The sequence below is a fragment of the Pygocentrus nattereri genome, chromosome 10, assembly GCF_015220715.1.
Source record: "Pygocentrus nattereri isolate fPygNat1 chromosome 10, fPygNat1.pri, whole genome shotgun sequence".
Lineage (NCBI taxonomy): Eukaryota > Metazoa > Chordata > Actinopteri > Characiformes > Serrasalmidae > Pygocentrus > Pygocentrus nattereri.
In genome coordinates, this window is record NC_051220.1 from 1,462,052 (window position 1) to 1,475,012 (window position 12,961).

The 12,961-nt window shown below is 42.2% G+C and overlaps 1 protein-coding gene across 1 annotated transcript in view; it reads right to left on the bottom strand.

Moving 5' to 3' along the window:
• The window catches only part of LOC108413574 (glutamate receptor ionotropic, delta-1-like), a 606,899-nt gene that overhangs the window by 158,824 nt on the left and 435,114 nt on the right, over positions 1-12,961 (bottom strand). The window contains exon 4 of the mRNA XM_037542279.1: positions 11,481-11,686. Within this exon, the coding sequence (XP_037398176.1) occupies positions 11,481-11,686 (206 nt within the window). The remainder of the gene's footprint in view (positions 1-11,480; positions 11,687-12,961) is intronic.

The following is a 12,961-nucleotide window of genomic DNA, read 5'->3' on the forward strand; positions in this document are numbered from 1 at the left end:
GAGGAAAGTAATCTACTTTGCTACAGTTAATGCAGAGTTACTAATTCTCTTTTTCCAGGACTGCTTTGACCAAAAGGATGCAAAAACGAGAAGAACAGCCTCTAACAGACATAGCTTCCTATGCTGATGGAGGCTGGAGGTACTGAGATGTTCTCCTGCAGTCCTTTAGGGAACTTTGATACTTTTTTACTTTGATCAAAGTTGTTTTTTTTCTTAGGCTCCTTTTACTTCAGTTATTGTTTCTTTGAACCAACAATACTTTTAATTGACAATCGATATAAGCTACTCAACCGATCTCTGGCCATTAATCATTGGCTCACAGAGTGTGCAGCACCAGAGCGGTGGATCGCCCAGCTGCAGCCTAAAGCATTCAGCCCTTACCATGCAGCTTTGGCCTATAGGTGGGTTGATTTGTGGATAGAGAGAGTAAATGAGACTGCAAACGGTCTCGAACCGATGATTCTCTATACTTTGTCAAGCTTGTTACAGTAGAGGAAACTGTTTTGGTTCTATATAGAACCATCTCCAGCTCACTCTTTATCAATGTGAAGAACCATTTCACCATTTAATGATGCAAATGGTTCCAGATTAGATTAAGTGACCCTTATTAGTCCCACAACCTCCGTATTTAACCCATCAGTGCAGTGAAACACCACATACACAGTAGTGAGCGTGCACACACACACACACACACACACACACACACACACACACACACACACACACACACACACACACACACACCAGGGGGCAGTGAGCACACTTGCCCGGAGCGGTGGGCAGCCCTATCCACAGCGCCCGGGGAGCAGTTGGGGGTTAGGTGTCTTGCTCAAGGACACCTCAGTCATGTGCTGTCGGCTCTGGGGATCGAACCGGCGACCTTCCGGTCACGAGGCTGGTTCCTCCAGGTTCCTCCTGGTAACCTCCAGCCCATGACTGCCCCCTGTTAGTGTTCATGGTTCTATGTTGAACTATTTTCTTTAGAACCCTTGAGGAACCAACATTTTTAAGTGTTGGTGTCTATCTATAAGTTGATAATTAATAAGTTCATTCGTTTTGATTTGTTCTTTTTAACTATTCAAATGTTTTGTTTTCTTTTGCCAGTACGTTTTCAGTGTTTTTCAGCAAAATTGGGAAAAAATAATTTCTGATTTTTATGCATTTGTTTACCATGTCCTTATAAATATGTGTTATTAAATGGTATTACTAGGCTAATTTTGGGCTAAATCAGAGCATATATCACTCGGTAACAGTGTAATATACCACCAAATTACAGTTAAATATATCAAGATATGCCCAGCCATCCACTTTCAGGCTATTCAGGTTATTGTTGAGGACTTTTTAAAAAAGTTTTTGAAGTGTTCGTGCATGTATGCGTGTATCTTTCACTGGTAAACAGATTCTCCAATCACATTGAATACATTGGGATTTACATTTTCATTATGCCAGGGTTTACAGACCGGATCGATTCTCTTTTTATATCCCAGAGTGCTGAATATTTATGTCAACATGGGCACAGCCTCATGTCTAAGGGCAAAAGAGCATAAAGTGCACCATAACCTCACTGCTAGGGTCTTGTATAGTTTCTTCACTGGTGTTCCAGCCTCTGCAGGTTAGTGTTTGATTGACATTATCGGCCCATATGCTCAGCGGCTCTGACTGCTTGGGGAATCAGAGCAGCACTATCGCATTAGGCCCACACACCGGCACGGCATGGCATGCAGCCCACAACTACCAGATACCAAATGGCTGGGGAAACCATGGCCAGACAAATCAAGTCATTAATCAGTATCTCTTCCTAACCTGCAGCTGTAGAAATGTGGAAATTGGTCTGTAAATCCTGGCTCTGTCTCTGGGGAAGCTGGCTCTACAGCCCTCCCCCCGAAGTTATCAGTATGTGTACACTTTATTAGGTACAGTTCAGTTGCTTGATAACACAAACAGCTAATCAGCCAATCACACGGCCGCAGCTCACTGCATTTAGGCATGTAGAGGTGGTCAAGACGACTTGCTGAAGTGCAGACCGAGCATCAGAACGGGGAAGAAAGGGGATTTAAGGGACTTTGAACGTGGCGTGGTTGTTGGTGCCAGACGGGCTGGTCTGAGTATTTCAGAAACTGCTGATCTGCTGGGATTTTCACACACAACCATCTCTAGGGTTCACAGAGAACGGTCCGAAAAAGAGGAAATATCCAGTGAGCGGTCAGTTGTGTGGACGAAAATGCCTTGTTGATGTGAGAGGTCAGAGGAGAACGGGCAGACTGGTTCCAGATGATAGAAAGGCAGCAGGAACTCAAATAACCAACCAGAATCTCTGAGGAACGTTTCCAACACCTTGTTGAAAGTGTGGCACGAAGAATTAAGGCAGTTCTGAAGGCAAAAGGGGGTCCAACCTTTTACTAGCACCTAATAAAGTGGCCAGTGAGTGTATATCACAGCTCTATTCTACCAGGTGGACTTCTGTACCACTGATACCTGCCCGTATCAGCGTTTGTGGATACGTCTAACAGGCAGATATAAAGGAGTATAACATATAAAATTGACACAGTTCACCACCTCTTCCAGATGTAGTAGATCTGGCATGTCTAACATCCAAATGGTTGCTTCTGCTGACATAAACACTAGGACTGAATAGTCACCCAAATCCTTTCTGTTAATAAATCTCAGACACTTTTCTTGAGCTGCTCAAACCACATCCACGTCTTACTTAGGTAGTGCAGACTTGTTGGTGTGGTTTAGGACAGGGTGTGACGTGAGTGTAGCTGAATGCTGTAAGCAACTATTTTAGACTTGTTGAGATCCGACTCCTCAGAATATGGCGCCCCTTCATGTGTATCTTCAAGAAGAAACAGTTATTTATAAACAGAAATAACGGACATCATGAACGGAATCGGTCACCTAAAAATGGCAAACTGTAGGGCTAAATCTGCAGGACTTTACTGAAGACCTGGTGTGGGTTCGAGCAGGTTAAGAACACGTCTGCAATGTATTTATTAAGAAGAAGAAAAAAAAAACAACTTCAAGTTTTTTTGTTTTTTTAGCAATGCTGGCCTCAGAGCTTCAGTGCTAAAACCAAATTTGAACACTAAACATCTGATTTACTAAAATGGACAATTGTGTAAATTGTATAGATTTTTTGCCAAACCATTCAATAATACTCTCGGACCTTTTACACTATATTGCAAAAGTATTCATTCACGCATCCAAATCACTGAATTCAGGTGTTCCAGTCACTTCCATGGCCACAGGTGTATAAAGCCGAGCCCCTAGGCCTGCAGACTGCTTCTACAGACATTAGTGAAAGAATGGGTCGCTCTCAGGAGCTCAGTGAATTCCAGCGTGGTGCCGTGATCGGACGCCACCTGTGCAGCAAGTCCAGTCGTGAAATTTCCTCACTACTAAATATTCCACAGTCCACTGTCAGTGGGATTATAACAAAGTGGAAGCGATTGGGAACGACAGCAGCTCAGCCACGAAGTGGTCGGCCACGTAAAATGACAGAGCGGTCAGCGGATGCTGAGGGGCATAGTGCGCAGAGGTCACCGACTTTCTGCAGAGTCAATCACTACAGACCTCCAAACTTCATGTGGCCTTCAGATCAGCTCAAGAACAGCATAGAGAGCTTCATGGAATGGGTTTCCATGGCCGAGCAGCTGCATCCAAGCCTTACATCACCAAGCGCAATGCAAAGCGTGGAATGCAGTGGAGTAAAGCGCCGCCACTGGACTCTAGAGCAGTGGAGACGTGTTCTCTGGAGTGACCAATCACGCTTCTCCGTCTGGGAATCTGATGGACGAGTGTTGGTTTGGCGGTTGCCAGGAGACGGTACTTGTCTGACTGCATTGTGCCGAGTGTAAAGTTTGGTGGAGGGGGGATCATGGTGTGGGGGTGTTTTTCAGGAGTTGGGCTCGGCCCCTTAGTTCCAGTGAAAGGAACTCTTAAAGCTTCAGCTCCAAGAGATTTTGGACAATTTCACGCTCCCAACTTTGTGGGAACAGTTTGGGGACGGCCCCTTCCTGCTCCAACATGACTGAGCACCAGTGCACAAAGCAGGTCCATAAAGACGTGGATGAACCAGTTTGGTGTGGAAGAACTTGACTGACCTGCACAGAGTCCTGACCTCATCAGATAGATCAAACATAGACACTGGAACTACTTTTTCACCGTGTTGCTCCTGTGTCTGAAAGTTTGGATGAAACTTCATAAAACCTGAAAATTTCATTTCATCTCAAGACCTGTTTCCTTAGAATGTAGTTCAAATGTTCCTTCATGGAATTCACCAAGTGCCCATGAGCTTGTATCACACTGCATGTTGGGTAAGTCATTTTCTAAGCCTAGGAAAACTTCACATTGCTGTTGTTTGTGGCAGTCAGTGGTATGATATGGACAGATGTTGCAGTATTTCCTAAATAGTTTTATCCTCCTCGCAGCACTTTACACATTCAGCCTTCAGAAATAATCCACTGTTTACGGCATTTGGCTGACACTCTGATCCAGAGCGGCTTACAGTTTGATCATTTTACACAGGTGGGTGACGGCAGTGTTAGGAGTCTTGCCCAAGGTCTCTCATTGGTATAGTGTAGGGGGCTTGAACACTAGTCTACAGCATAGAAGGCAGTGGTGTTATCCACTACACTACACCAACTACTGGTATAGTGGTATATCGCAACCCAACCTGCAGCCCATGAGTTTGGAATTTATCATCTATATACATTTATGTACAAAACATATCCACATACATCCCCTAAAAATGTCTATTTTAAAGATGAAAAGTGTCGTTTACGTTTGGGGTCCAAACTAAAGCACCTGGTTAGAGTTGGAGCTGGGGCTGAGGCCAGGGTCCAATTTGACCACGTATGTGTCCCGTACGGAAAAGACGACGAGGTATTCAGGCCTTACATTGTAAACAAGGATCATGATATATATGAACCCAAGGCACTCATTGAGGTAGTAATGAGATAAATACAAAATCATCATTTATATGGCCTTTTCAACCGGGAGGTGGCTGCCCCAAACCCTTATTCCCAGTAAAAGAACTTGCAGCAAAGACTGTGAAATTCAAGCAAATAAGTGGGTTTAAAAAATTTAATTTTTAAAATTTTTCGTTTAGCTTACATTTCTAGCTTTAATGTAACATTTCAGTGTCTACAGCAAGTGTTTACATTTTGCTGGTGACATTTCACCACATTTTGAATAAACAGTGGCCACTTCAGGTTATAATAAAATGTTATTTTAAAACTGAAATGGAAACATTTGGCTTTTTAGCGGCTGAGCGACACCCTTGCTCTACATCGCAAACATCCAGTTTCAGCGTTCTGGTATAAATTTTCTGCTTTTTCTGATTTTTCACATCTGAAGCAGGAGTGGAGCTCGATATAGTTGTTGATATGAAACCTTTAGGTGCTGTTTATCTGGCGGTACCAGCGCCGGTACCAGGTCTTATAGGGTTATATGGTCAGGTGTTCCAATTTCTCAGTTTTGGAAATTCTTAGTTTCTCGCTTTAATTTGACTTTGACCTTCCTGATGCGACTGGATTGTCTTATATCTACCATTCGAGAAAGAAATCTGAAGGCAGCTGAGATGTGTTTGGGTAGCTTCGTCTTGGGCGATGGGCTGGTGCTCTCAGATCCCCAGCACACAGGTTTGACTGCTAACTGAAAGCTCACATCTGAGTGGCAATTAACAAGAATTGGACCTGCCCTGTGGTGTGTTGGCCTGTCTGCTATGCCAGCATTAGCACCACTAATCAATTGATCTTGTTAGACTGATGTTAACATAGAGGCTCAATTCAAGTGGATTATATCCCCACAGACAGAAACTGACAGGACTAACCCCCCTTGTAAAACTGCCATCCATCTGCCTGTCCATCCCCTTTGGATTAAAGCCATCACCCAAAATATTAAACACTTTAATTCCATCCCCGTTAGAGATTTACATGTCAGCTTGCGCTGGATATAAGAGCAGTATGACACCAAATATAACTCAGAAGGCTTTTCCCACCCCTCCCCTGCATTGTCTCACAATATGAACACATTTGTTGAGTGATGCATTAAAAATCGTTACTTTTTCACTTATTTATATGAATTTTAAAAACCTGAAAGTGAGAGTTTATGAAGTAGAGGAGGAAATTTTATATAAATTTGCAATACCAAAAGATACAGTAGCAACATTTATGAGTTATACTACCTAATCTCCAACTTACTGCCAACCCATATGGCAGAAAAATATGGAATTTAAAATATACACGCTAAATATATTTAAATGTGCCATTTTTATCACACACATTTTAAACCATTACATACACGCGCACACACACACACACACACACACACACACACACACACACACACACACACACAGACACACACACACTCTATATATATATATATATTTATATGAGACACGGTGTCAAATTGTACTGTGAAAACATGACATATTTTGAAAAATATATGGAAATATGTTCTTTGTATATGATTGAATATATTATTAAATGTATTTTTTAATATAATTATTATATACAGTGTTGAGTAGTTGAGTCATTGCACTTAAGTCATTTAAGTCATTGCACTTAAACATGTTAGGGTTACAATTTATTTGTATTTTAAAATAAAACAATAAGTTATTTTAACAGTTACACCTTCTTGAGCCTCAATTCAGCAATATTGGTTTTTAAATAAATCATATAGAACTCTAGGCACCACAGAAGAGCTCATCCCCACAGCCATGCGTAAAGGCTGAGGCCATATTTTGAAGTAAAAAACTTTTTTTTTTTTCTGAAATTAAAAAAACAAAAAAAAACAAACGCCAAATAAATATTATAAAATATATAATGAAAGTTCCCCAGGATTCATGTCACTGGTGTCACTGCGTAACAAAAAATCTCTTATTTTGAAATAATAACCACCGCCTTAGCAACCACCTGGGATACCATAGCAACACCATAGCAACCATATGGACTACGATAGCAATAGCATAGCAGCGCCTTAGCAACCACCTGGGATACCTTAGCAACAGCCTAACAATCACATAACAACCACCAAGCAATGCACCACCCAGAAGCCGCCAAAAAAAGAAAAACTTTGTAGCAACATCATAGCAACTGAAATTAATATTTAAAGCCAATTAATTTCTCCAAAACAGTCAGCAGGGCTCTGCAGCTGCTTCACTTTGGAAATCTGTCAAGCCAGCCTTAAAGTTTATTCACAAACCAAAAATTCCCTTTCCCATTTCAAGATATGGACCATGAGGCCTGAGGAGTGAACAAAACGATTTGAATGGTCATATTTACAGAACACATCCAGTCATTACTGTAAATAACATCATTTAAATATAAAGAGGTGGCTGGAGACCTTAGAATGTAAATACATCAGGGACGGACATACAGACCCACGTATGCCTGCAGAGACAGTCAAGAGTAGGAACACTTAAAACAGGCGTTGTACTGTTTTGTCTTGAAACTGCAGCAAATCCGGTTCACTTGCAGCTGCTTTTCATCAGGAATGTTTTGCAGCAAACTGTGAAAAGATGTTCAATTTAAGACGAACATCTAGTTCCAGTCTGTTCCTCTCCCCTCTCTGCGCTCCAGACGTTTTGTTCCTATCCCAATCTTCAGATCCATCTATGCTGTTTAAGCCCAAAAGCAGAAGGAGTCATGCACTTAACACGACTTCGATTTGGGTATCAGTGCATGTCAGGCTCCTCTGAAGCAGCGTAAGTACTTCTCTTTATGCAGCAGAGCTCCGAAATACAGGAACATTTCCCAAACTTTATATTAAAAGTTTTAATAATGCCGGCTCATATATACGTACACCGGTCAGGCGTAACACTCTGACCACCTCCTCGTTTCTACACTCACTGTCCACTTTATCAGCTCCACTTACTGTATAGCTGCACTCTGTAGTTCTACAGTTACAGACTGTAGTCCATCTGTTTCTCTGATACTCTGTTACCCTGTTCTTCAGTGGTCAGGACCCCCATGGACCCTCACAGAGCAGGTACTGTTTGGGCGGTGGGTCATTCTCAGCACTGCAGTAACACTGACGTAGTGGTGGTGTGTTAGTGTGTGTTGCGCTGGCGCGAGTGATGATGGCCATAATAGCCTTTCCGTGTGTTTTTTTGTGCAGGTCCATGATTGACCACATGGGGCGCTGTTCTGAATAAGGGGTCACAAAGCTTCACAAATAGACAGACAGACAGACAGACAGACAGACAGAGATAGAATATATTGCAGAAGTACAAAGCAGTAAAGACTCTAAATAAATAATAGAGCGGACAGACAGACAGAAATGCGGATAGATAGACAGATAGATATGCGGACAGACAGACAGACAGACAGACAGACAGACAGACAGAAAATGGTAAAGCAGATTGGTAAAACCAGTTTGAAACCGGTTGCAACCAGTTTTTAGGAGTAAGCTCAACATGCAATGGACGAAGAGATGGACCTATCGATGAACGGGGACGGGGGTGGTGGTGTGGGGGGGTGGTGGTGTGGGGGGGTGGTGTGGGTGGGGTATAAGAACTTAGACTTAAAGCGGTGGTCAGTGTAAGTGCTCAGCCAGTATGAAAAGACTTCTTTTTTATTCAGAACATTATGTTGGAGGCCTTTGGTCCTGACGAAGCTGTCTAGGCCTGGCAGCAGGTCTGGGGAAAATGCCTACTCCCATTTTCTGCCGTGGCCTAAACACACTTTTTGCTGAACAACATGCACTGAGAGTCCTACACTGAAGACGTCAACGTAACGCTTAGTGAGCACAGTAATGAGAGAATTTACTAGACTAATATTTAACCAAACAAACTAAGCCAGGCTCTTAAAATGATCAAATAATTGAAAACAAAGTCAACAAGTTATTCAATTTCTGAAATAATTACTTGCAGCCCTAAAAGAAACACAAAACTTTCTTTTCCCTGTTCCATTCCATTTCACCCCATCTGAAGCTCGCCGTTCCCAGCGCAGAGGAAATATGCCGAGTGCTGCTGTCAGACCACAAACAGGTCAACGAGCACAAGCTGACACCCAAAGTCCTTCAGACTGAGCCGCAGTGGCCACCTTTACCCCACGTTCCTCCTGTTCAAATCCAAACACGATCTTCGGTCCCGCCAGCGGGTGTTTCTAAGGGCATATTAGAGTGTGACCTTTCCATTTCCCTCCCTAATTATTAGCACCCTTGGTCAAAATGAGCGAAAAGGCTTAAGAAGAAATGTCCTTGCTGATTAAAACCAATTCAACCTTTCAATGAAGTTTCTTGGAAGGAAAATTGATAACCACTAGAATTTCTTCTAAGCAAAGTCTAATTGGAATATTCCGATATATTGTACCTTTTAAAGCACAGCTGGGTCTTGATGAACTCTTAAGATGTCATACATTCCTCAACCCTCTATTGCATGAATTGTTACTTAAACATGCTAAAAATGTTTGTTTTTTAAAATTACTTAAAATCTCGCTGTTGTTGGAAGAAAACCTTGTATCTCCATTTTTGATGTTTTCCTATTTTTTGAAATGATTTGAAAGTGACTGTTGCCCTTTACATATCTTATAGATTTCATGATGAATGGACTAAAAGAAACGGCCCAAAACGACCTGCAAAAAATTCTGGTTCCATTGACTTCCATTAAAAATAAAGTAGGTTTTTTCCTTCTCCTGTAAAGTTACTATTTATGAGATATGAAGTTTTCTTCTGACAACAGTGATATATATATATATACTTTTTAATGGGGTTAATTGTCACCATGTGGCAACAATGCACAATCATACCATAGCATAGATTTAGCAAATCTAAAAAAAAACCCAAAAAATCTATTTTTTCTCTAAAAACATCTTTTTATTAAAAAACAAGACCAAACGAATCCATCTTAGGAAATATTTATGACCCAATACTCACAAATATTGTAAATTAATACATGTTCAATTGGTATTTGGAGTATATGGCAGTAACAGCATCATACTAAGAATTCCTGATCATGTGATGTCAAAATTATTTGTCCTTTTAAAGTAAAAGACCATTTTCCCCAATCAAATAGGAAAACTCAGATTTTATATTACAGCTTTTTAGCAAAGTTGAGAAAATAATTGTTGCCATATGGCAACAGTGCAACAGAAGGTTAATAAAGCAGCTAATGAAGTTCTTCATACTCACTATTAAGGGACGTGTTAAGACGGAAAAACTGTAGCGGTGACGAACCTGCCGGTCAGCGGTCACAGATGCCCTGCATGCATTGAGGCGAATGCTTTGAGAACTTTCTAAAAGCGTCCAAGTCTTTCACATCCCCAAAACTTCAAATAGAGGCCACTTCCACCCCAATGTACTATTTGGAAGGCTTGACAGAAGAAAGCCGTCAACAAACCACAAATGCAATCTAAGAATCATGGTTCTTGGTTCAGAGCTTGACTGGAACCTGATTATGTGGTACAACGAAATAAAGTTGGACATGTAGCCATGCGTAAAAGACCCTGCAAAGGATGGTGGTCAGTCCATGATGTTCTGTTTATCCAAACACCCTGTGAGTGTCATTTTTTTAAAAGTTGGATCTTAGGTCGAACCTGATTGAATCTTCTAACAAGACAGTGATCAATAACACACTAAGTCCACTTAGAAATGGTCTGCTGATCACAGAACAGAATGTTTTTCAATGCTCATCCAAGTTCTCTCCTCAGACCACACTGGAAGCCTGAAGAGGACCAAAAGTAACATCTGAAGATATCCCCTTTCTCCTTATTTTTCACCTCAACCATGATTACAGCAGAATAATCTGTGCTGTTAATCTGATTTTAGCAAAGCATGGGTGAAAGGTGTCACCCCGAGGTCTCAGTAATCGGCATCTGTATTACAACAACAGGCATTTTTCATAGCCTTTTGTGCAAGAAGAGCCCAACTGCAGCCGTCTTTTGGCCCAGAAGTGCTGCAATCCAGTGGACAGGTGTGTGCTCATCACCAAAATAATCTGTGAGGACGTTGTCTTTTACCCCACCAGCACAAAACATTCTTTTCCTCAGATTTAGGTCCTGTGTCAGAAGAGCAAACCCAAACCAAGCATGTCCTGCAGCGTGTGGAACAGTTACATACACAGCAACAGGCCAACAGTTGAGCTGTTGGTATAGATGAGCTGTTGGCCAACAGATGGACACAATATGCCAGATAATTTATTGGATGGGATCTTTACCAAGGGTGTCATAAACTATGGAAGGATCTGTATTTCTTACAGTTTGAGTACATCACAAGCAGCCTCATACGGCTGCCATCAGTCCAAGGCAATTCAAGCCATTTCACAAGTCATCTTGGGCGAGTCGTGGTGGACTAGGACTACAATCTGATCACATGAATACTTGTTATTGTGTAAACAATAACAAGTAGTTTGCTGGGATTCATGCAAAAGGCTTTGAAGATCTAAATCTTAATGATTTCTACTTTTTTACTCAAGTTTACTTGCGGGGATTCGAACAAATCTGCGGTGGTGAGATTATGCTGAATGTTTGCCTGACCTGGTGGATGAAGACCTGTGCAGATCGAGGGCTCAGCAGCAGGATGGCTCGTCTCAGCGTGTCCCGATAGCGGTTCAGTTCCTCCGTCTTCATGGTGCTGAACAGAGTAGAGAACACCTTACTGACGTTCCGTTCCACCTGCTGCAGTGACACGTCCAGGCCCATCCGAGACGCCTGGTCCAGAAACCCCCTCAAGCCACGTACATCTGAGAAAGAAATTTGAGTTGACGATCAATAAAAGCTTCGGTTTGGATGCATTTTACATTTTACATGTGTTATTGTGACCACGGCGGTGCCAAATGGTGCTGATAGTGTTAAAGCTGACCAGCTGGGCCGGTACTGCTGTCATGTAATTAAGCAGAGAGTCTCTAACAGTGAGGTAGCAAGTTTGAATCCCATTGATGATCGGACAAAATTAGCTGGCAATAACTGCCCTGTTATTGGTGATAAGTTATCAATGTTGTCCAATAATACCGGCCAATTGGTGTTTTGATTGGGCTCTACTGAATGCACAAATGTATTTCAATCAATTATTTAATCTATTATATCTGGAATTCCAAACTTAATGATGCTGAATCTCACCTTTAGTTACGTACAACACAATGCGATACATCACAGTAAATTCTGACCTCGCGGTGTGATTGGCGGAGAGGCATTCTCCTGACCAACCAAACCTCCTGCCTTATTTACAGCAGACTTGCATCAAATTCCAAACCTGTTTTGGCTTCTCAGCGAGTTTTTCGCTTCAGAAAATCTAAACAAACAGAAATTAGCCCAAAACAAACAATGCAGCAAACAAGATTATTTCAGACTGTGGGATTAGACCTCTGCATTTAACCCACCCGTGCAGTGAACACACACACCAGGGGGCAGTGAGCACACTTGCCCAGAGTGGTGGGCAGCCCTATCCACAGCACCCGGGGAGTAATTGGGGTTGGGTGTCTTGCTCAAGGTCATGGACTGTCAGCCGAGGGGATCAAACCGGCAACCCTCCGGTCACAGGGCTGGTTCCCTGACCTCCAGCCAATGACTGCCCCCCCCTATTTAACCAGGGTAGTCAAATCTCTTTTACAAGTGAGCTCTGGCCAAGAAGGCAGCACACAGTCGTGGCAGTCATGGCAAAAGGAGTCATCAGTATCGAAGCACGTGTGTTGAAATTCGCAGACCCTATTTGCTTAACTTTGTTCTTAAATTCGCAGAACTGCTGTATAAATTAATACAAATCTCAGGTGTTTGTTTGTGAATAACATCACAGCTGTGGTGATCTAGCGAACTCACTCTCAGCTTGCGACCAAATCACATTCCCATTGTTGTTTGTGATGACGAACGTGTCGTATGGCTTAATCTTTGCATGTTTTCGCCCCGGTTTCGAGGTTTTTGGGCTTGGTTTCCTGGTGAAGCATGTAGCTCTCAAGAGACTCAGCCAAGTATTGCAGTAACTGTCTAGAACTGTCTCTTTCTGTGCTTCTGAAGGTATAAAA